At 40.5% G+C, this 25,877-nt stretch overlaps 1 protein-coding gene across 2 annotated transcripts in view; it reads right to left on the reverse strand.

Moving 5' to 3' along the window:
* The window catches only part of LOC133396541 (matrix metalloproteinase-16-like), a 55,626-nt gene extending 41,834 nt beyond the window's left edge, over positions 1-13,792 (reverse strand). For both annotated transcript variants that reach the window (XM_061666520.1, XM_061666519.1), the window contains exon 1: positions 13,337-13,792. In XM_061666520.1, coding sequence (XP_061522504.1) covers positions 13,337-13,462 — 126 coding nt within the window. In that variant the 5' untranslated portion in view covers positions 13,463-13,792. The remainder of the gene's footprint in view (positions 1-13,336) is intronic.
* Between the last annotated feature and the right edge of the window lie 12,085 nt (positions 13,793-25,877).

Below are 25,877 nucleotides of genomic sequence, written 5' to 3' on the forward strand. Positions count from 1 at the left end.
CAACTGTGACTGGGAATCAAAAGCCTAATAAACTGTCTGGCAGAAAATTTCCCTCAATTAGGCTTCCTCCTGCAGTGTTCTTTAGTGAAACATGAGCACTATTCTAAAATAGAATAGAATATCATTGGCCTGTTACAGTTATTTGGTGTGTACTGTGGGTACGGAGAGTTTTCAGACCCACTTACATTTTTCAGCAGAAGGTTCGCCTTCAAAAAAGGCGAACCTAGGGTCAAAAAATGACCCTAAGCACACTGCTAAAATAACGAAGGAGTGGCTTCAGAACAACTCCGTGACTGTTCTTGAATGGGCCAGCCAGAGCCCTGACTTAAACCCAATTCAGCATCTCTGGAAAGACCTGAAAATGGCTGTCCACCAATGTTCACCATCCAACCTGACAGAACTGGAGCGGATCTGCAAGGAGGAATGGCAGACGATCCCCAATTTCAGGTGTGAAAAACTTGTTGCTTCATTCCCAAAAAGACTCATGGCTGTATTAGCTGAAAAGGGTACTTCTACTAAATACTGAGCAAAGGGTCTGAATAATTATGGCTGTGATAGTTCCGTTTTTCTTTTTTAATAAATCTGCAAAAATTTTAACAATTCAGTTATTTTCTGTTAATATGGGGTTCTGTGTGTACATTAATGTGGGAAAAAATGAACTTAAATGATTTTAGCCAATGGCTGCAATATAAAAAAGAGTGAAAAACTTAAGGGGGTCTGAATACTTTCTGTACCCACTGTACATGAAAGTGTGGCCTGGCAGTGTGGAAGCAGTATCCAATGAAGGTCCAACCATCACTCAATGGAGCAAATGTGAGTCGATGACTCCATAAACAGTAACATCAGCCTTGTGTCACACTGTAAGATACAAAATGCCCATGACAGGTGAAAAATCATTTATTTCAAACAGTAAAAGTCACTTTAAAAAAGTAATAGAACCAATTATATTTCATATATTTAATTCGTACAACTGAATAAATGAAACTGCGTGGTCATCATAATGACTGACAGTTGCTTAAAAAGTTTTTAAATGTATTTAGTACACTGAGCGGACCCCCGCATAGTCGTAGTTCACCACCTGCAGACTCACCTATTCAACAATGTATTGATATTTTTTTAATCCATCCATTTTCCGAGCCGCTTGTCCGCACAAGGGTGTTTTTTGGGGGGATGTGTTTTTTGGGGGGGATGTGGGAGGAAACCGGAGTACCCGGAGAAAAGCCACGCAGGCATGGGGAGAACATGCACCTCCGTCCACCTTAAAAAACTATAAATTAAAAAATAAATTGTATTTTTACTTCAATATTTTTCTCTTTTTTGGGGGGGGGGGGGGGGGGAGATTTGCAAATTGCATTTTTATAAAAAAAAATGTTATAAAAAAAATGTTTTAAGACCATTATGTTTTAACCATTACAATCAGAGAAGTCATTACATGAATTTATTATATTGTTCAATCTACCAAATCTTTTCCAAATTTAGAAGTTAAAATGTAAAATACAGTATATCAAAAGGAGTTTAGTAGTTGGTGGATTGAAGAGAAAAGGGTCATACACAGATCAATATGTCCTCAATTTTACCATAAAGCTTGAGAGCATCTCTTACTTTGTTCACTGAACGAATATAATTGTTCCCAGTGCTCTCAGATCTCATTTTGTAACAATCTCCACTGCAATTCATTTGCCTTCTAATGGATACTTTCCCTTTTCTTGTCCTGTAATCATCTGTTCTTCCTTGGCATCTCCTCTTTGAAAATCACAGTGACATTTGGCTTTTTCCTCACCACTTGGCCTTGGTGAACTCTCAAAAGGCAGAAAAAAAGGCATGGCACATCCAACCAAACAAAAACCACACAAGGCTGTTTTCCGTTACCATCGTTAAAAAAAAAAAAAAAAAAAAAAAAAAGTTCATTCATCATAGCTCTAAACTAACCTTTGTACTGGTAGCACTGGTGGAGATGAAAAAGGTGTGTTCCAACTTCCAAGTGCAATTAGTCATATACCATTGGCTCCAAAATGGATTAATATGATTGGAAATTGCTGCCAGTTTCCTTTTCTTGAGCAGAAAATACATAAAATTAACTTGTTAGTGCAATATGCACCAATAAGGCCCCATTTCTCCTTTAAAACAGTGACTCGAGTCGACTTCAGTCCAAATCACAATGGCTCAAGTCCCAATCTCTGGAAATGGCAAGGCAGGATTTCATAGTATAAGCAGCTCTATTGTTCAATAGAGCTGCGATATGAACTCAATGCTGGTGTAACAAAATTGAGAAAGAATGGTAATTTTACTTTGTGCCATGCTGCACTACAATTGCGTCAGTCAGAAAGTTTCACAGCTGCAAACACAACTGGGTAAACAGCAAAAAATAAAATAAAAAACGTGACACAGATCCATTATTTTTGACCAGTTCATCAGAATAGCACTGTAGGAGAAAGAAATCCAGGAATTGTTTTTGACAGACATACATGATTTGGGTGCACTACAGTTATTATTCAAAAACTAAAAATAAAAAGCAGCTATACTTTGACATTGTTTCATCATATCCGCTAGAATTTCTAAATCTACCTAACATTAAAAACAAATGGTCAAGTGACCATTGGGAAAATTAACAATCATCTTTTATTTGTGTGTGTGTGTGTGTGGGTGGGTGGGTGGGGCGGAAAATCTCATTCATAATGTTCTGAACTTCGGTTTCCATGCTAGCCTTGTATTGAGTAGAATAAATGATGCCCAGAGAACTTATGCCAAGGCAAAGGTCTTCATGGATGGGGCCAACCTTCCCACGTCAGTCTTCCATTTTCGTCTCCATTAATCTGTTCCAATCATTCAAATACTTAACAATCAATTAGACATGGGCCGGTTATCAGTTTCAAGGTATTTAAAAGGTCAGGGTTTCAAAACCACTAAAACGTTCCATCAGTCGTATGAGCTGATTTTTGGGAGTTTTGGGGGAGGCGTGAGGAGACGTGTAGTCATGCAGACTACAGTGACACGACCCATCCCCATCCCACAGTTGGTGCAAGCAGTCAGTGAGCCTGATGACTTTTCCCCTTGTCGAAAAAGTCGGTAGAGCTGGTAGAGGAAGAAAATGCAAAATGTGCTTCCGAAGAGTGGCTGCAAGTATTTGAGACAATATTTCCAATACAATATCACAATTACGAGGGCACTATCATCATTCTCTGAAAAACTCATGGTAAGGTTATTATATTACTATAATGTTGGCTTGAAATGAACTTTTGCAACAAGCTACGAGACTTAGTTAGGGCGTCTACAATTTGCGCAACAAATACTGGAACTGCTACCAAGGCAGATAACCAGCTAAGTAACATGGATAACATCAGTTTGTTCCGCTCTCTGACGTTACTTCACAAAGCAGAGAAGAGCAGAGTAGTACCCACACATTTTCTGTGATGTACGTACTCTTATTTGGATTTATTTAGAAAGTAATGCTTGTTTTCTTTATGTGTATGACAATAAAGGTTGTCATTTAAAAGAATTCCACTTACTGTATGTACCTACAAAGTGTGTTCAATTGAAGAAAAAAAAGATTCCTGTTATATACCCAACTATTTCAAAATAATACATTTTAGAGATGTAATTGAAATACCGTGAAAGTGCAATGTTTTTACACACGGTTATCAATCGCGTCAAAATCTAATACCGAACCAATGCCTATAATCAATTACCCATACCTAATCAAAGCTCTATAAAACTTTGACCAAAACCATGTTTTAATCGCAGTAAATCAGCCTCATGACTCATACTTTTCCTTTGCAGTCATGAGGTTAGAATTCCCCTTATACTTGAAGAGCGATAAAGCATATCCCGCTAAGGCTAATTGCATCAGTGCCTATTTGTGGGTTCTCTACACTTTCTTCCACTCCACTGAGAAGCATAATTCAGTCTTGATTTAAAAAGAGATCAACCTCACCTCACTCCTCTACATTTTCACCCGACTGTTTTCCATGCTCAGTTGTTAGACAATGAGGGGGGAAAAAAGCTTGTAGTTTTAAAGGGAACAGTATATTGCATTTTATACAGTCAAAAATAGAATCATTATATCAGTACTAACAAAGACGGTACACAATTAAACGGTCAAAAAAGCAAAATTTGGCTTTATATTGTCATCTATCTTTATGCTGCGGAAAAAAAAACAAGACTTCAAATAAATGAGAAAATTCAAGTTGAAAGGAAGTCCAGATACTGTACTGACAGATGCTCAGATCCTATGTCCCCTTCAGGAGATTGACAAAGGAACTGAGCTAATGTGAACCCCAGACCAACTCTCCCTCTCAAGCTCAAACAACACCTGACAAGCAGAGGGTGGCCTAATTAGACAATGGGTGCCATCAAAAGGCCGTGTAAGGGGATGGAATTACTCCATTATGGATGAGGTGTATGTCATGGAGCCCAGATGGCATAGCAACGCATTCAGAGCATGTGGTGACTGTTGATGTTGCCACTTCCAACAGATCGGCTGACATGAGTCTGGTCCCTCAGGTCACAGGGACAGCAAGTGATGTTTTGCTACAGCCCACATGTGCGTGTGAGTTAAGGACATGACAGTTGAACTTAACTGAAAAGATGATAGGATTAAAGTGAGTTTGAAACTGTAATAAATGAATGACAAGCCTCCCCAGAGGTTGAAGAATTCACTTGTTTCACAATCCCTTTGCATGTAAAACGTAGTTTACGGTTTACATGACCAGACTGCTTTTAGCCAGCTAAAAGCCAGCTTTGTTGCTAGGTAAAACATAATTACAAAACTGTCTGTGAAAGTACAACAAGCAGATAAATACCGTGTGAACTGCACGGTAGGCAGAGGCCTGTCATTCGGAGTCACTCGTTAGACATCTATCATGAACAACTCAAGTATGTAAGTCTAAAATGTCAAACCAAAAATTCATAAAGTCACAATAAAAAGTCGCAGGAAGTACTCGTTTGGTATTTTTATTACTGAGTTTAGAGAACTCCCAATGTGATAATACAAATGGCTTAATAGTCCAATAGTTGAGCAAAGAAGGTGTAGCATGACTTCTATACAGAACAGACACATTACAGCGGAACCTTGAAATCTTAATGCCATATAACTGAAAATTCATCCAAAATGTTCGACAAAGCTACACTAAAAAGTCACTCAAAACTTCAACTACAGTCATATAACAAGTTATCTTCAGCTCAATGAGCCTCTAAACATGGGTCCTCAATTGACAGTTGGGTCCAGTTCAGGAAAATGCCAACAGGCAGAAAACATCGTAATGTGTAGAATGTAGGGCTGGGCAATTAAGACATAGTATTTTTTATATTTTATTTGTAAGGACAATTAAAAAAAAATGTTTTAGCTTTTCCATAGTTCAAAGAACATATTGGCTGAAGTGCATTGCTGACTCCAAAAGCATGGCTGCAAACAGAGGGGAGCCAGTTTCCAAATGCATAGTCAGTGTTGCCAAGCTAGCGATTTGGTCGTTATATTCAACAAATTTTATGACCGCTCCGGTGACAATTTTTCAAAACGTGACAAGTTTAATTTCCGTTAAGAAACAGACATTTCCAAAGGTGCCCAGTGGAAGGCAATCACAAAGTCAATCGTGCTGACCGTTGCCAAAGCACATTGCCCATTTACAAGGTATAAAAGCAATTATTTATCAACATGGTGGAAATTTGACGGAAGGTATGTGCTTCCAAGACGCGAATATTTTGCAAAGGTTACCTTGCTTCGCCTGTTCAACTCTCCATGGGAAAAGAGGGTGAGAGCTGGAGTGGCTTCAGGGTTTGACAACAGACATGGACCAGCCGAGCAATGCAGTTTCACACCTCATTTTATTATGTTTTTCAATGTGTTTAAATGTTTTGACAGAATGATTTCTGTGGAAGTTGATGCCAGTTAATGCTCAGGTTTCCCAGAAGGGGGAATTAACCAAATGCAAAACATGGTTTGCATAATGCCATTGTCATTTGTTTTTTCCATTAGCAAACAGGAAAATATCTGTTGAAATAAAAAAAATTAATTAAAATAAAAAATCAGACCTTTTAATTTCAGGCTATTATGGTTAGCCCTAATCGAATGCATTATAATTTATTTCCCCAAAAATATTCCCTCCTTTTACTTTTCTCACACACACCAACTCACTCCACTCACAAAGCTACTAATTTATGCCAGTTTACAATGCACAACACACATGATTGCTTACCATAATGCCTGAAAAAGCTTTCAAAAGTTAAACAAATGAAAATAAGACTGCTCAAAAAAAGGGAGTACATTTCCTAGAAGTTATGCAGGTTAAAGTCTTTGGCTTTTGTACTGAAAGGCATCTGAAGTCCTGATTCAGCCATTTAGGACTGATCTAAAAGATTACCTCCACAAACCTGTGCTGTACTTTTTTTCCCATTTTGTTTGTCGTGATGCCGCTACAGAAAGCTATCAGTGACAGCAAAAAGGAAATTATGTGAGGATCAGCACGGACCTTAAACGTATTCCAAGCTAGGAACGCTAAAACGACAACAGGTCAAAAAATAAATAAATATGGTACAATATATGTTGTTATAATGGGGAAATAAAAAGGTTAAAATTATAAGTACTTTTTAAATGACATTAACATCATATCACTATTAAAATCAGTATTAAAAAAATATGTCTACATGTGTGCATAATTATTTCTATATTTTTAAAGTGTGCCGACACTATGAGCACCAAACACTAATATATTAGTGTTTGGTATACACATATATTAGCAATTCCTAGTTGGGACTCCCAAATCATTATGAGTCCGGATCCCACTCTCCTCCCACCATGCAAGAAACAAGAATGTTGCTACCAGGAGGACCACTGTAGGCATTGTTGCTATTTGCTTTTTTGCAAAATAATTGTTAGAGGGGTTGTTAAAGTCGCTAAATACAGCGACAATGTTGCCGCATTGGCAGTGTTGTCTTGCTCACTTCTACCACCTGCGTGCACATATACTGAATATTGTAGATTTTTCTTTTTTTTTTTACTTGATTAGAACTGCATTGACCAGTAAGAGACTGTGGGCGGGCCTAATGTTGCCCACGGGCTATACTTTTCCCAGGCCTGGTATAGACTGTAGATTGTGGACTCATTCATGTTATGTCGTGTTGTTTCGAGTCCAAGATCTTTTCATTAGCTTTATCGGCAGGTACAGATACTAGAAGGGAAGTAGGCCCTTCATACAGGTGAGCTGTTGGAACATAACCCAGGCCCACTAGCAAAGCCTGCCAGATCTGACCACTCTAAATTATTCATCACACCAACAACCACTAGTGAGTGTGTTGTCAAGGAAACCACAGCCTTCCTGCCCACATCAGTGACCGCAAACCCACACGTAAACACAGAATCTAACTGCACTATTCCTACTGACATCCCTTTTAAAGAGCGACCATGTCTTAAAACAAAACTATGATCTTAACTGTGTTATGTGCTGCATTGTGGGCATTAAAAAATTCAGAATGCTACACATTCACCATCAAGTCACCCAATACGCACATGCACAAAGACACACACACGATACTTAATGCATGCCATGCTTACCTCAGTGGCCCCATTAGGACAAAATGTCACAAAAATGTCACACACAAATGTCACAGTCTGATCCAACATACTGATCAGTGTTTGGTGTCTTCTGACAGGATATTCTTTTGGGGTTTACTTCAGGGTTTGAACTAAAACATGTTACAACGATGACTGCTTTTTTCAAAACCCCTGTAAATATTAAGAATGGCCAATGCCCTTTTCATAAAATCAAACTTTCAGGCACTCAAAATAAGATATGGACATACAAGCAAGCATTTCAACCACCAGAGTAATTGACAGCCTTGCATGTGAGACACCCAAATGGCATCATCTCGTGTTTCAGGTGTGCGACATGCTAAATATTTAGCTGCTAGTAAACTGTGACCAAAGGATGAGAGTCAAACTTTGCTCACCCGTAGATAGAACAAAAACACACTAACAACTGACTGCTGGAGAGGGGGGTGGTGGGAGAGAATGTCTCTGTGTCTGACTGACGCTATGAATCATTAAGGTCACCACAGGTGTTGTATATGTCTCCAGGACACGGCCAACAGGCTGACACAGACACCCCTGTGGCTACGAAATCTGCTCTCTTACACAAGCCAAATGACGTACACAAGACGTGTGAATGTGTTTTTGTGCATAGCGGTCATTGATTAGTAGTGCACAAAACAGTTACAGCACTGACAAAAACGACAGATACCGTAATTTCTCGTGTATAATGCGCACCCATGTATAATACGCACCCCCAAAGTTGACCTCAGAATTCTGGAAAACCCTTCTACCTATGTATAATTCATTTTTACAATGCATAATTTTGCTTCTACCCATATGATCAAAACATGAAGTATTATCTGTATTTTTTTATTTTTTTCAAAGAATTATTCTGAAGTTAAACTCTTTATTTGAACACGTAATACTGTCTTTTTATTTACTTGCTCTTATTTTGAAATTCACAGCCCTACTTTTATTTAGTAAATGAGAAAACACACATCTGTGCTCATCTGTTTGATTACCCAGGCAGAATTTGTAAGATGGGTACAATTCTTTAAAGAAAACATGAAGGGCCAGGCGAAACAAACTTTTTTATTTTACAATTTTATTTTAATGAGATTCAAATTAAACTGTCAAGCATTTCAGAAAAGCATTATCATTAAACCTTAAAAAAACAGTTCACAAATTCAGCCTGGGTATGTAAACTTATGAGCACAACTGTACATATATGCAGTCATATGTATCCCCTGTCATACTGGAATGTAAGTGTAGGCTACACCTTTTTCATAAACTCTAGGTAGCGGTGGCATACTAGAATGAAGTGTACACCTTTTTCATAACCTCTAGGTGGCAGTGGCATATTGGAACACTATTATCACGGTCACTTGTGAGCAGTGTTGGATAAAGAGAATCTGTGTAGTGTGCATGTGCTTTAAGAGAGTATGAATTTGTGAGTTTTTCTGTGACAATAGTGACTTTAGACTCTGCATCTTTTACGCTGCACTCACATTATATGAACAATGAAGGAGGGTTAACGCAATGGCGCTAACGCTAATACTTTACGGTAGCGTACCCGCAAATACTCGTTTATGGCACTTCTACAGGAGCATTGACGTAAACAACATCGTATATTCCGCTATAGGCTTTACAAGATCAGGGATTTTTGGGGCCGATCAGTGAGTTTGAAAAACTAGCTTGCTAGGCTACATAACGTTTTGTTGGCTGCTTGTGACCCGTATCGTATTAAAAGTACGTGAATATACCTCAAGGAATCCTTGAACGAACGTCTTCTCCCGAGCATTGGTGACCACCATCACCACACGTTTTTCCCCATTTTGTGCTGTTTTGACCAACACAATACATGCACGATCCATTGTTGTTGTCGTGGCATGTTGCTTGATGAAGCAAACTGCTGCAGGTTGTCAAAATCGCATTAAAGTCTAATTACCTGAATATTTAAGTGCAACAATGACAAGACTACAGTCTTTCACACAGCGAATAATACGTCGACATTGTGTCAATACATTGCCACCACATAAGCACCAACTGCAATAAGCAGAGTAATTAACTGTAATTATTTTGTGTGGCGGTACTAAATTCAGTGAAAGCCTGTGGCACACTGTTGCTAGTTAAATCCTGCCTTTTTTAATGTGGCTTTTTCCTCTGGGCATTATTATTCTGATCTGCCACTGAAATAGGAGTTCAGACCACCCAGAGAGACTGTCCCCACCCATTATGAATAATATTTTTTCAAATAAAATTTAAGAATTGAGCTTTAATTTCCCCAATGGTCAATGTTTGTGTTTTTTTGGTTTTGTTTGTTTTTGCTTCCTTTTTGACAAATGACTATCCCTAGTATCAAAACCTACTCTTCCCTGTTCTTTTGGAGATATTCTAAAGTGAAATTATTTTATTTTTTCCGATTTGGATTCAAGCACAATGTTGGATTTTTCAAGGTGAAAACATGGCACCAACACCTGCCACGTCCCGGCCACGTCCTTCTCTCTGATGATTCCTGCTGAGTCATCTTCTTGAAGGCGAGACATCTTTCTTTCTAAAAATTGTCCATAATACTCATGCAAGCTAAGCAAATAAATGATAACTTCTACAATATATCTAACACACAACCTAGGAGATTCACAAGGAGAAAAGAAAAAGGAATATGTGCAACTGTGCCACTTTTACAACTTTCTTTTCACTGACAGCTTTGCACGACTGAACAAAAGCCAAGGAGCTTTTAGGTGTAATGAAGAGTCAGCATGGAACAGCACATCTATAATGCTGAAGTGATGTGTAACAAGTATTAATTAATATTTTAACAAGCAGTAACAGGCTGTACCTTCTGTACAAATCAAAATTAAAGGAGGAAGGAAAGGAAGAATATTGTTGGCAAACAAAGGCAATGGAGCCAATTTTACCATGACATAAAGCCTAAGCCTAATAGTAACTCTTTCTGTTCTAATTAACCAGCAATTATTGAGGAGGTTCAGTTTAGAGCTTAAACAACAAACCATATTTGTTATTTAGAGGGAATACCCTTCTACTCACCCATGAATACCTGCAATAACCGGAGGGAGAATGTCGTCAGTAAAGACACACAGAGCCAAACTGAGTACTTTCCAGAAGCATCACAAGACCATCAGTCATCCTTATAGTGGCTGTAAGAAGCCTTTTGATTGCAGCATTGCACTCCTCAATGGGGCTTTTTGGTGTAAGACAAGTGAGTGGCAAAGCCCTTCCTGAACATGTTTGGCTGATGTGTCCCAAAATCAGCCTTTACATATTTCTCACATTCTGTTGTGCCAAACTCTCACTTTAAACTAGACTTTACACCGATCTGATCGGCCTGATCGGTATCGGCCGATATTTAGCATTATATGCTGATCTCGCTGATCGGCTTTAATGTCATAATTCGCTGATCTGATCAATGATGTCATTGATCGGCTCCGCAAAAGACATTTACTCCGCGTCGCCATTGTGCACAGTATATTTGAATCCAAAAGCTAGTTTATTTTTATTCTTGTCGCCTATCTTTTGACGTAGTATTGTAAATATCTGACAGCCAATAAAGTTATTTAAAAAGAAACAAAAAACATGGTGGTGTGGGACAGACAACACGTCTGAGACAGACAACACGTCAGACTACAAGACAAATTTGCTCTTTCACGATTGCACTATGACAGACTACTGCAATAAAATCTTGTATTCCGATACCACCGCATCACGTCTTTTACGATCATTGGGCTTTATCTTGTCAACGCAAATGCGACCGGATACACTCGTTACCGTGGCGACGACAACACGAGTGGATCGCGCCGACCGTATTATAAGAACAAAATGGAGATAAATGTGTGTTGGTGGTCACCGGTGCTGAGGAGAGGACGTTCATTTAAGGCTTGCTTGCAGTGATTTCCAACCTTTATGGATCCGAGGAACATATTTTACAATTGCAAAATCTCACGGCACACTAACAAACAAAAATGTCACAAAATATGGATACATTAATTAGTGTATGTACTTCCTGCCATCTAATAAAAGACCATTCATTTGTTCTGTCTGTCACGATGCCTTACTGGCATAAATACATGATACATTATTTATTGTAAATATAATTTTTTGGAGCAATTAAGTACACAAGTATATAGATTAAATGAACAGGACATTTAAATAGACACATTCCTCCATCTTGTGATCGGATCGGTAATCGGTTATGGTTTTTTTAAACTCGCTGATCGGCCCCCAAAATTATTAATTATTACTTATTAAGAAGCAGCTATATATGCTGCATCTTTATCTCGCAAAACTAGCGTTGACTCAGAGAAGAAACAGTGTACATTCAGGGTGGTGGTGTCTTCCTTGCTTATGTTCTATTGTTAGCGTTTAACTGGATAACCTGCAGCATCTGGACTAAATCTAATGACTTCTTCTCAACAGAGAAGGCCGTGGCATGCCAAACTTGCAAATCATGTGCATCTGTTGATACACTACTTGAATGAGCGTAAGTAGACATGCTACGATGTCCATGTGAAGGCATGCCTGTGAAGCCAAGGCTGATTTGTAAATAGACTAATGGAAAAATAAAAAATAAATAAAAAACAAGCTACTCCAAGGTGGAAGTGTGTATTGGCTTGGCATATCTAGCATAGCTGAACTTTTGAAAAATGAAACATTTGAATGTAAAGTGGATTGATTCTTTTTAAAATGCTGATTCAGTGTTAATATTCATTGGCATGTGTAGCGGGGAGGCTTTTTACAACCCATTAAATGTGCACTTCTGATCAACTGTTTGGCAGGAGACTGACCCAAGTGGTGTTTCTCTTGTGTGGTCATGGATGTTACAGTCAAATGTCACCAAAAACACTCACTTTAATCCCTGTGAGCCCTTGTGTTGACACTTCCTCTGGCTCTCCGCTGCAACAAAAATCATTTTATTCTTTCATTTGGGTTGCAACCCAATACCTATCCATCCATCGAGCCATCAATTTTCTATCGGCCCCACTGCTTGTCCTTTTGTGGGTTGGGGGTGAGCTGCAGCCTATCTCAGCGGACTTTTGGTTGTTGGACCTGCCAATCGCAGGGCAAACGACTATTCGAACCTATGGACAATTTAGCATCTTCAATTAAACTACAATGCATGTTTTAGGATTACGGGAGGAAGCTGGAGTACCCAAAGAAAATCCACGCAAGACTGAAACACAAAACCCCAGCACTTATTAGTTTGCAACTATTGGATTTTTTTTTTTTTTTTTTTTTCATCAAGATTTGAGATAGTGGACAGGAAGGCAACACTTTTGAGACATCAATGGAAGATGATAGCACGTACTAACCATACAATTAGGTTGCTCTGATGTCATCACTATGTTGCTCAGAACCTCAAGTGAGCTTTATTTGTCCGACATAACAACCGTGTTAATTGTCGTTTATTTCTTTAAAAAAAAAAGCATTTCCCACCGTTCACATGGATTTGTGAGGATATAAATAATTAGACTTTCGGAATGCTGATTACATGTAAATACTGTATTTCCTTATTCTCAGCACATAGAACATAAAATGTCATTTTTGGTAGGGAATAAATGTCATTTATTCCCGCTCAGAAGTGTGTGTGTGAGGGGGAGAGGGGGGGGGTAAAAAGGGGGGGGGGGGGAAGAAAAAGCATAATCTTTTGCACAACGAGCCCATTGTCGAAACAAACACAATGAAGCGTGTGTTAAATACATGTGAAAACAGACAAAAGTTGCTGATTTGGTCCCGGTGGCTGAACGGTGATGTTCTTGTTACTGCATTGTTGACGTGAGGTGATGTCCCGCTTCTTACCTCCACGCTGAACGGCCGCTCCTCTCCGTTCACGGCGCATAAAATCCACAACAACAACTGAAGGCATGTCGTCCCCATACGGCGGCTATCGAGACATCTCCTGCTGCGCGCCGCCAACAAAAGCATAGTGAGCGCCGCTGCTTGTCGCTTATTGTCTCGGTTCAAGTTTGACTCACAGCCGGTACAAACAACCGGGAGGAGGGAGTCATCGATCCTCAGACGGCTAGCAGCGACATTGTTGATGTCTCGGTTGAAGGACGATGGAGGAGAAGAGGCGAGTTCTGTGTTCTCGGGAGGGGGTTACCTCGACCTGGGGGGCGTGGGAGGGGTCGAGGGGGGGGGGGGACGATAAACTGTTAACGACTGCCAGCCGCGACCCGGTGCCGCCGTCCCCGGGTCAGTCCTCCGGTGTGTCGGCTGTCGTTCCAGAGCTTTTCTGCCTCACGCGGCATATAGCTGCTCGTTTTCAATTGCGCTTCCCACCCGATGCGCATGCGCGGCTCCAGCAGACATGAGCGCCCCCCTCCCTCACCACCACCACCACCACACCATCCAAATCGTGTTAAACGTCCCCCCAAAAAAACTAAATACTCCTGACAGCGAGCGTGTCAGTTCGTGCGTGTGAGGTTGTTTGCTCGCGCAACGTGCTGTAACATGAGGAGGATTTCACCTCACTTACCCACAACCACACAATAGCCTTTGTTCATTACTCGAGCTTTATATCTCTTTTGGTGGATATTCTATTTTAGTGGTGTGGTTTTTTTGTTTTTTGTTTTGTTTTTCCAAAGCACAACATATAACAAGGAATACGTTTTTATAGTGAGTTATTTAAAACAGTGAGTTATTCATGATTTACAATGCATATACTTGTATGTTTTATAGATTAATTTAAAAAAAAAAATTAAAAGCATTTTCAACGTGTTTCCATCCAAAAGTGCACGTCCATTTGTGTTGGGTGATGTACTACAGTGTTTTGATTCTTGGCATTTTCATTGAGCTCCTCTTAATGGCCACCAGAGGGCAGTGAGTGGCTCCGTTTAATTCAAGCAACTCTTCCAAACTCACTTGATTCTCAGCACCCCATCTAAAAATAATGGGATTGGCAGTGGCGGCTCTAGACCAATATTACTAAGGGTAAAGGGCCAGTCTGGAGCTATGGGTTTTGTCAGTGTGGCACATGCAACCCTCTTCTCGCTAACATTAGTTAACGTTATTGCGACACAAAACCAAGCAAGTCTGCAACAATAGCCTATTATGATAAATGTTATCTATGTGTACTGATTTGCTGGAATGCAGTGTATTCCTCCCAATTTATTTTTGTCTAAGGTTTAAACTGAAGAGGGGGGGGGGGCATTACATCCTTTTTCTGCACCACAGAGACACATAACAATGAGACAGACATTAAAACAAAGCCAGATGATGGTGTTGAGAGAACTGAAGAGAACCAAGATGAGCGAGACACGAGAGAGCCAGACGACTTGGGAGGCACTGTTTTTTTAGAGAGTGGACACAGAGCAGGAAAAAGAGGCAGATGAAAAGCCTGAGAGTGAGAAACAAGTAGTGTGAGACGCAGTCACAAAATATAAGTCCTCTTTGTGCATCCACCAGCACTGGGCCATCACCATTTGGGATGTTAAAATAAAAACATATGCCTGCTTAATTTGTGCGCATGTGCCTGCGTGCGTGTCTTGGACATGAAATGACTGCTCAGTTCACTTCAAATTGCACTTGGCTTACAATAAAAGAAGAAAACATGACGTCTGGCCTGGTTAAGAGAACAGACTATTGCACTAAACCGTGAATAAGTGGTGTTAATGTTTTTCAAGTACTTCATTTATATGCTCTTCTTATGTGATCCTTTGGAAGTTAGTTGGGTTGACTTGTATTTTCTCACTCTAACTTCCTCTCCTTCGGTCCCAAACTCTCTCACCACCACTCCTTCTCTTTAATGATTTCCTCTCACACTCAATAATCCTCAATACACTTTTGGAAAGGTTCTGGCTTGTTCCAACTGGTCCACCCACCAGCACAGAGCTTTGCCAAGATTCTCAAAGCCTCTCCAAACATGACTCTGTCTCATAACTGCTGCATCTGCTCCTGGCCAGACCTTCTGGATCTCCTGGCAGCATGAAAAAGTCTTCCGTCTGGTTCTTCGCACTGAGCAATTAAAAAAATAAAATAAAGATGGAGAGGAACGGGAAGAGAGAAGATGAAAGATCCACAGTGTAGCTGCTAATAAAGACCCAGTCCAAATGATGTGTATTTGTCAATATCATTTGAATCGTAAAACAAAAGTTTACTTGTAATGTTTCTTTAGGTTTGGGTAGTAATGTCATCAGGACATGTTGTCATTACAGAAAACACAACATTCAAACAAACGGTTTAATTCACGTAACTGCTGTGCTGTGTTCTGCGCTCGAATTTGCATCTGACAAAAAAGTGATGTGGAAGTAATGATCTTAGTTTAGTGTTGCTTTTTTAATTTTAACTTTAATAATTCAGCGAGTTTCAGGAGGATTATACTGAATCTTTCTTTCAAACAGAAATCATAAGGACCACATGACTATAGCTTACTATTAATATTCAATTGCCCTGTTATTGTGCATGCATCCTATCATCAAACCAAACAGAATATGACTACAGTATCTGAATAGTCTCGCAGAAGTGAAAGATACAGGAAGTCAACACATCTGGCTCGCTGGCTCCAGTGACTGCTCATCACTGAAATGATTGCAGTTCCTTCCAAGTCCTATTTCACACAAGGCGGTTTGCTGCTCTATTAAATAGAGCCATGACGCCTGTGTCCCTCTCCTGCGACTGTGGTGGCGTTTGTTTAAAGAAATGGGCAATTTAGGTGTAAAAATAACTTCATGACCACCATTGCTGCCAACAGACACCACATATATACCTCTTCCAGGAAAATAATGTTTTCATTTGTCTAATTTGTCTCATCACACTGACCCAACAACCCCTGCTTTATAGTTATAACAGCTTCCACACTTCCGCAAAGACTTTCCACAATATTTTGGAGTATTTTGGTGGGAATTTTTGCTCATTCCCAGACGAGCATTTGTGAGGTCAGAGATGTTGGAGGTTGGATGAGAAGGCCTTTCCTGTAGTTGACCCCAAAAGTGTTTGATGGGGTCACGGCCTTCATGTTCCTCCATATCAAACTCATCCAAGAATGCCTTTAGGGACATTGGGGCGCAGTCATGCTGAACTAGAAAAGCCTTTTCTCAATTGTCGGAAGCGTAGAATGTTCCTTAATGTTGTGTCAAGAAGCTGGATTAATATTTTGAGTAAAGCAAGAGGTAATTAATTCATTGATAGTTGTGTTTTCAGACTTTTTGTCTGTTAATGTGTACAAGTTACTGTAGATTATGTCAGGTCATCAATCTGTGCATGCATTTGCGTTCATGAAACAATAATGAATTGAAGCTTTGGAACAAAATCTAGACACTGTCAGTGACGTGCATATTCGGAACAAGGTGCTTAGGTGGGCAACTACGCTATTAAGAGACTATGACCTGCATGCATCCATCCATTTGCTTCAAAGTAGCCTATCCCAACTGACTTTGGGGGAGAGGCAAGGTACATCCTGGACTTGTCGCCAGTCAATGACAGGGCACATAAAGTACAGACAAGCATCCATTCACACTGACACCTCACACCTATGGACAATTGAAAGTCTCCAATTAACACTGACAGGGGTTCGTCTCACTTTAAAAATATTTTTGAATCCCAAATAAGGTAAAATTACGTCATGTGGAAAATCTACAAGAAAATATTTCTTTTATGACAGTTAGGTTTGGACATAATAGCTGACAGACTAAATACCTTTTAAACTCCTTTTTAATTTACCGACAAAATAATTATCTGCAATTCAGGCCTTGGGATGTTGGATAATGGAAGGTGAGGTTGAGAAACAACCACACCTCTGCACGAAAATGTTTCCAAGTAGCCACTCGTTGCCCTAACACGTATGATCTCTGCAAGTGAACTCAGCAGCAAAATTGGGAATTAGGTCGTTTGGCACTTGGTGAACGCTCTCACTTCTCAATCTGACTCAGTGCGGCCAACAGTTTGTTTGTTAAACTTGTGCTTGTGGGGGAGGGGAAAAAAGGCAGAACTGATGCCATAACAGAGCTAATGAGTTCAATTGGACAAACGAGGCGGGGATGTTCAGCGCCAAGGCAATGACCGCGTTCCATCTCTAACAATATTGTCCATGCTGTAATTGTATGCACTACTCTGAATGTTAATGCTCAGTAAAATGGGTTTTCTTTGGTAAACATGAAATACACTAGCTTGAGTAAGTTTGATTGAAAATTATGTCCGGCAAAAGTAAAACATTTGAACAGACTGCATTCAATTGCCTAAAAAGCATAGATTTAAGCTAGTATGAAACAAAACGATGTATTTCTCAAACAGACTGAACATTATAATCCTCAGATTGGAGGATTTATTTATGTACAGAGAAAAAGAAGCAAAGACGCAACCTGATGCAAGCTCTGCTAAAGAGATGCAGCACACACACAAATATACTGTACAGCTCCCTCATAACAGTTGACAGTTTGTCTTGTGAGTCAGGGTCAAAGCAGCAGTTGATGGGAGTTGGTGTCACATGCATGTGTCGAGGTTGCCTTGCAGTGATTAAAACAAGCCATTTTATTTATACACCACACACTATATCATACATTTTAGACAAACCACTTCATGCCTCTATTCTTTTATTCCAAATGTACAAACAGAAGAATTTCAAACATTACTATTGTAATATGTGGGATAAACATTTTTGACATTGTTCCTAGTAAGTGTTGTTTTCAGGTTTTTTTTAATTTTTTTTATTTCAAATATATTTTCTGGATTGAAGTGCTTGTCTCTAAACTGTCATAAAAAAGCAGATGGCTGTGTCATCATGTGGCACAAGAAGGCGTGCAGTTGGTTGTTTTATAATTATGGGCATTAAGTGTTTTTCTGTAATTATAATCATGACTTTACTATTGTGATAATAGTGTAGGTTAGTGCTAGATGACAGTGCTTTTCAACTTATATTAAAAAAAAGTCTGGTTACGTTGAGCCATAAACCGAGCACCCCTTTATCCCAGTGGCATTGATGTTAGTGTTGTTGGAAATCTGAAGAGATTATTCTCAGCATTGGTGGACATTAAAATGGAACCTCTGAAGTCAAAGGTCACTGCAGTCATACAATTTGACCAATATTTTGGGGGGCAAGTTGAATTTAAACTGTCGTGATGCAAGATTTCAGCAAGCATTCAAAGAATCTCCTCTGGGATTTTCACAACACATTAAAAAGATGGACTGCCTAAATGGATGACATCCAGCGTCCCATGAGAATCTGTCATACTAAAAGCACCAAAGGATTAATTCTGTTTTTAATCTTGAAGTTCTTGTTTTTCTCAACCTTTGTGACACAAATATGTCCCTGCATCATTAAGAGGAGTTAAGAGAAGAAGAAGATAGATCAGAAGTTATGTGAACCTAAGCAGACTCTAATTCAAAGCAAGACTCCAGTCTTGTGACAATTGGGGGGTTTGTTGTGGTGGTGTGGAGGCAAAAGGGATCAAAGTAACAGAAAGCACAGCGGGGAGGAAGGGTAATCTCAAAATGTATTCATGAAAAGGCAAAGCAGCAGCAGGATCTAAAATACAAAATTAATACAATGGAAATGCTCAACACCACAGACGGGTAACGTGACGTCACGCAGGACACTTGACGTAGAACAATGAATCCAAGACTGAAGACAAGAGGGTCCCAAATACAAGCAGACTGACGAGACAACAAGGCACAGCGGGACATGACATGAGTAGCTCATAAGCAAGGCTGACAAGAAAAGGTGGCGACTGAGCCGATGAGCACATTGAGCACAAGCCGGGATGCATAAAGCAAAGGAAAACAAGACGCCATGAAACAAAACTAAATGCAATCAAAACAATGCAAAAACAGACCATGATAGAACAGATTCCAGACATCCCATTAAAGAAAAAATGTCCAAAAGAGAGTAGGCGGATGTGGGCCTGGAGGCAGGTACGAGGCTCATGCGTACTGGGTCTGTCCAGGTCATTCCAGAGGCTGACCAGAACAAGAGAAAAAGGCCGTTCGGGCCCAGTCCGGTGGACGTCTGAGATGCCAGACATGAGGTGCTCGTCCTCAGGATTCATGTGGATGGACGCGACTGCAAGCAAATAATGCCAGGCAGTGCCACTTACGCGGACAGCCAGGACACTGGACCCCACGGGGTTGCAAAGCTCAGACATGAGGTCTTGGTCTATTAGCCAAGATGATTGACAGCTGCAGAACTTAGGGTGACGGAGGACGGTCTACGGTGTGCAACCATAACAGGGTCATGTGACTGGCGTGGCGGTCCCAGTTACCCAATATCAATGTGCAGGTACACACTTGGACAAAATTGTTGGTACCCCTCTGTTAATGAAAGAAAGGCCCATAATAAACACAAAAATATTTTGTCTGTTGTCTTGTTGGTTACCATTTTTTGCTTTTGTTGCTATTTGCACATTTTAGAACTCCTACTTTGGAGATTGACTTTTGCGAAGTTGTTCAAAAAAAAAAAAAAAAAAACATTATGAAGAAAAACACTAAATAAACATATTCCAAAACAAAGATACAACGTAACAAAGAAAAACAAGGGAAACTGGACATGACACAAGTGGCAGCAGGGAGCCATAGACATAACGAGTAGACAAGGAAGGCATGAACAAAGACCATAAGGAAAACAAGAAATTACATGGAACAAGATTTAATCCAACCGCGCGACCCTCAACAGGATAAGCGGTATTGAGAATAGATGGATGGATGAAGACTAAATCTAGTCAAAACACAATGCAAAAATACAGACGGTGACCAGTTTTGATACTTTTGTTCAGTGTGATGATTATGTTGGCTGTTTTACAGTGGTTAACTTCCTTATACCGTTGGGTAATTCAAGGCATTCTGTTTTTGTCATTCAGAATTTCATTTTAAAAGTGGATATGTGTGTGTATGTACTGTATGTACCCAAGCACCCTTGGTTCTTATTTTTATTGTATTAAAATTAACAGTGGTTAACCTGTTTTTGCACTTGTACTGTATGTGTGATCTCCAAATGTCATTTCAAATGTGTCTGTACAGTAATAAATCTTTCATTATGGTAACAGCCTGACAGATTATTGCCAGTTCCATTGTCTGCTAAGAGATGCCCATTTTGAAATGAAAAGAAATTAGGTATCAACTACCATCACAAACTGATTGTGCTTGACCACTGTACTGTTATTAAATTTCCTTCCAGTTTAACTAATTTTTCATCCACAGCTTTCCAGTAAATAAATCTCAACAGCTAAAAAAGCAATCCAGTGCCTGTAGTCAGATGAGTTTAGGTGTTCAGTCTTTTCCATTCAAATCAAGATTCAGCCAACAGCTGTGTTACATCAGTCACTTTGAAATAAGAATAAAACTCATCGAGAGTATTCTGACATTGCATGTAAAAGTAGAGCTTTAAAGTCTTCCTGCGTGACATGGGTATCTGCCCAGAGCCAAGAACCAATTTCGTGCAGAGGAGTCGGCTGTGTGAATCGCTTGCGGGAGCTATAATCAATCATAATTGCTCAGAGTCGGGCGATAAGTGAATTGCTCATCTTTCTGCTGTGGCATTCCCATCACAGCTGAACTTGGAGCATTTGACTTCTTTTCTGCAGCATGTTGAGGCGGACAAGAGCTCGAAGTGAACCGAGGCGGACAATCCATCGCTGAGTATTTCCGCCATGACATTAGATGTATTCAAACATTACAAAGAAGATCATATATCCATAGCACCTAAGTATGATATGTTGAATAATAGGTAACAGCCACCTCCTCATTCCTCCACTACACATACATTGACATTTAAGACCAGGAGTCCAATATTGTTCGACCGTCACTGGTAAATTATTAATCAGTTAGCAAGCATCACTCTCCCTGTGTGTGCATGGCATTCTTTTTTTCTTCTTCTTCAACACAACACCTTCAAACAGTTGACTCTAACTATAAATAACACATGGCTGGCAGTCATGTGTGGAGTTTACATGTTGTCTCCGTGCCTTCGTGGGTTTTCTCCGGGCACTCCGGTTTCCTCCCACATCCTAAAAACAGTGGTAGGTTGATTGAAGACTCTAAATTGCCCGTATGTGTGAATGTGTGCACGGCTGGTTGTTTGTTTGTATGCGCCCTGCGATTAGCTGGCGACCAGTTCGGGGTGTACCCTGCCTCTCGCCCGAAGATAGCTGGGATAGGCTCCAGCACGCCTGCGACCCTTGTGAGGATAAAGCGGTACGGACAATGGATGGATGGATGTTAGAAAAGTAACGAAACACAATTTTGATGAAATTTTATAAACTCAACAATGATAATTTAACATTGTATTTACAGGTTACTTTCTAAGCTCTCAACATCCCTGTACCAACAATGGGGGGGAGGGGAAATGAGAAAAAAAAACAATGATGGTAAGACTAAAAATTTTGTTTCAGCTCAGAGGATTTTTAAATAATTATTCCTTTGTCTAAAATTGCTGCGCTCACCTGAAGTCCTTTGGCATTGCCCAGGGTTTGCCTCATACATTAGTATAACTGTTGCATCAGACGGTAAATTGTAAAGTTCAACTGTTTTCAAAACTTCAGTATAATAAGATAATAAGATGTGTCCAACTGTACTCCATCATACTAAGGAGTGTTTTGCTAAATCAGATGGGAAATATAGGGAAACTAAGTGGGGAAACACATGTAAAATGACAATGATGTAATGCAGTTTTACAGTATTGAACATGACAATACAATTATAAAAATGATATTGTTCTTAAAGTGTAAAAGCAAATATATGATGCCAGTGGGTGGGTCTACAGCCATCAGGCCTGCCAACAAGACAGCTAGAGAGACAGATAATAAACTTCATAAGTATGACCAGCAGCACATGGGCTTTGTGGATTCAATGATTACTTTTGAGTGAAGTTGCGAAAGCAGTCTTTTAACGGTCTGTTTGGGTTGTATCGAGTGCACGTCGGCGAATATCCCTCGAAGGAGAAAGAGCTGGCCCTGATGAACAGCTCTCAGCCAATCAAAATGCCAGCGGAAGCACTGCTGTTGGCATTCCGCATGACAAATAAATCTATCAAATGAAGAAGATGTATTCATTTGAAAGGTCAGTCTTGTCTCCAGCACACGGCTGAAGATATTTGCAAAATGTCATTATCTATAAATTGAACATTTCGAAGCTTGAGGTTGTCAACACAGTGAAGAAATAAACATACGAGGTGTGACAGAAACGTTCCAAACTATGAGTTTTGTTGGCTATACGATCAACCTGTATGTCTATAAAGAGCTGCTGCTACATTTGCTTTTGCTCAGTCCAAGAAGAGGTGAAACTTGTGGCAGGACAACTCGTAGCTGCGTCACCTTGACAATTCGATTGTTCACATATACCCTGAACAACCAACAGTTCCTGGCCAAAAACAACATTGCTTTGCTGTTCCTGTTTCCCAAGCAGACACACGTTTTGAAGACGTGGACGACATCAAGAAGGCCGTGAGGTGGGGGTGAGGGTTGCGAGTCATCATTGCCCTGTGTCCGTCTCGCTTCACCCCCACCAATCTCCCCAATTTTAATGCATGACACCCCACCACACACCAGCACGGTTGCCAGTCGCGGACCTGGTAACCATAGTAATAAGGCGGGTGGTGGGTATTCACATTTCTCTTGGCTTGAATCCTGGGGCCTGTGCCGCCCCCCTTTCGGTTGTCGGGCCACAGGGAGACAAAGGAAAAGAAAGGAATGACAATACAGAATAGGCGAATGGGGTAGAAGCACTTGTTTTCATGTTCCATATCTGGTTTCCATTTTGAAAGAAGGGGAAAAAAATAATTCTTTTGCTGTGTCTGAGTGCAGTAATGACATTCACAGCAACAATTTGCTATCGCCCAGTCCAGAAGTGTGCAGTAGCCTGCATGCACGTGTGTGTGTGTGTGTGTGTGTGTGTGCATTCTTGTACGCTAATGGGATGGATTTGAGACACACTGGGTTTATTATCACCATTAATCCCCAGTAAAGAAACCAAACAGTAATATCTGCCTGTAACAATTCCTAATTGCTCCCATTCTGTTTTGTAATGAGTCTAGTGAATGCGCTCCTCCATTGGTGGCCCTTGCTCCCGAGCCAAACACCTGCTGGCATGCGATCTTGCTGTCAGTGCTACACATGGCTATGGGCAATATTACTCATTTGGCCCAGTATGAGATTGCTAGACATGGGAGTTGAAAACTGCATCTAACAAAGTGATGGGCAATCACAGCAAGAGGTGTAATCAAAGGCTAATAAGCACCCAGGCAGCTCATCTGCTCCATTTGGACTGGCAGGTACGGTCGAGCTATCTGATTGGGTCATTTATGGGTAGACTGCATAGCTATTGTGGGGTGAAGGCAGCTGCAGGCTAAATTTTCCGAGAGTCAATGACGCAGTCACGGCGCAGGAAACTCTGGAAACACAGGGCTGCTGCTGGGGTGAGGAGCTAAGGGAAATAACAAACGTGTTCTACGATGAACATTTTTTATTTTTTATTTAAATATATATTTCTATATACAGGATATCCATCTTAAGGTATATGTAGTGCTATTACACTCTTATTCCTTACTTGTAAGGCAATTCAGCGCTCTAGCAGAACGACTGTGTCTGACGAGTAAATCTTTTCCTCACTTTTGACCTACTAGTATGACCTCAAACTGGAGATCCTTGATATCGAACAAATGCTCAAATGGCTTCAATATCCTTGTCGTAGTAATTTTACAAGTGCACTGAATTGTTCTACCAATGAGGACAAAGAGCGTGCTAGTAGATGGACCAAGTTGGATATCAAGGATCTTGGAAAAAATGGTCAAACAGCTTTCCAAGTTCAGTTCAATAAAACATCTACTCCTAAAATCACTGAACTGAATCTGACCGGTGTCCGGACTCTCCCTTAGAGATTAGGTGAGAAGCTCGGTCATCCGGGGGGATCTCAGAGTAGAGCCACTGCTCCTCCACATCGAGAGGAGAAAGATGAAGTGGCTGGGGCATCTGATTCGGATGCCTCCCGGACGCCTCCCTGGTGAGGTGTTCCGGGCACGTACCACCGGGTGGAGACCCCGGGGACGACCCAGGACACGCTGGAGAGACTACGTCTCTCGGCTGGCAGGCGAACGCCTCGGGATCCCCTCGGAAGAGCTGGAGGAAGTGGCTGGGGAGAGGGAAGTCTGGCGTCCATGCTAAAGCTACTGCCCCCGCGACCCGACCTCGGATAAGCGGTAGAACGGATGGATGGATGGATGAGTCTGACCAATGTAGAGGCACGACTCGCAGTCCATTGTTAAACCCGAAATATACAAAGCACGACAGCTACAAGGAGGAGTTCAGATTGAAATTCAGACAACATCATTGATCCCGGTGAGGGCAATTTGTTTACCGCTTCCAAGTTCACATTCAGCCTCAACTAAAACAGGTGGGTAGATGGGTCATTTACAGAAAAAAAGGCATTCTAGGTTCTAGTTTTTGTTTCTTTCATTCAAACACAGTTTCTTATGAGCAATATTTCCAACTTCCCAACAATCACAAATGCAACATTAAAGTGACATTTCTTTTGCAGTTCAGTCCCTGCCAATATTCATCAACTACTCAGCAAGTCACGACTGTTACACTTGAGGTTTTTGCTTTATCCTTTTTGAAATTATGTCTGGACTCCCTTGAAGTGACTGGTGGGGCGTATGTGGGTGGGATAACGTGCACATCCTGCGGTAATGTTTCTTTATAGAAAATGTGGACAAAGAAAAGAGATATTCTGGTTAGCTGCTTCCTGACAAAGACTTTCAGGTTCAGTTTGTCACACTTCATCCAACTCCTCTTTTTGTTGTTGCAGTATTACATTGGCATACTTAGCTCTGTGTCCCTTTCTTTATCTATTGTGTTCTATGCCTCTCTGAGTAGGATCATTTGGACCGCTGCCTTCAGTGTTACTCACGCACAGAAATGGGACACAGCTCTCCCACTGCAATCTGTATCTGTTCCACAGCTGACATTGGGGAGGGACAGTGGTCACATTGCACACTTGCCTCTTTTTTTCCACCCACTTCTCTTGTCCAACTCATAATTGGAATCAAGATGGATTTGTTGGGGGCTAAAGGAAGCTTAAACTGTGAAGCTCAGTTTTTTTCTGTTTTGTCCTTTTTGTGTGTGTGTGTGTGTGTGTGTGTGCGTGTGTGTGTGTGTGTGCAGAGAAAGCTTCTACGGGGCAAAGAGAAAAACAAATACACATTGGACAACTAAAACTGCAATCTGTCACCAAGTAAAAAAAAAACAAAACTGTGTATATATATATATCCATCCATCCATTTTCTGAGCCGCTTCTCCTCACTAGGGGTCGTGGGCGTGCTGGAGCCTATCCCAGCTATATCCAGCTATATATATATAATTTGTAGTAGTGGAAAAGTGCTCATATAAGTCCAAATTAGATTGAACAATAGCTAAATGTG

The sequence above is a fragment of the Phycodurus eques genome, chromosome 21 (genome assembly GCF_024500275.1).
Source record: "Phycodurus eques isolate BA_2022a chromosome 21, UOR_Pequ_1.1, whole genome shotgun sequence".
Taxonomy (NCBI): domain Eukaryota; kingdom Metazoa; phylum Chordata; class Actinopteri; order Syngnathiformes; family Syngnathidae; genus Phycodurus; species Phycodurus eques.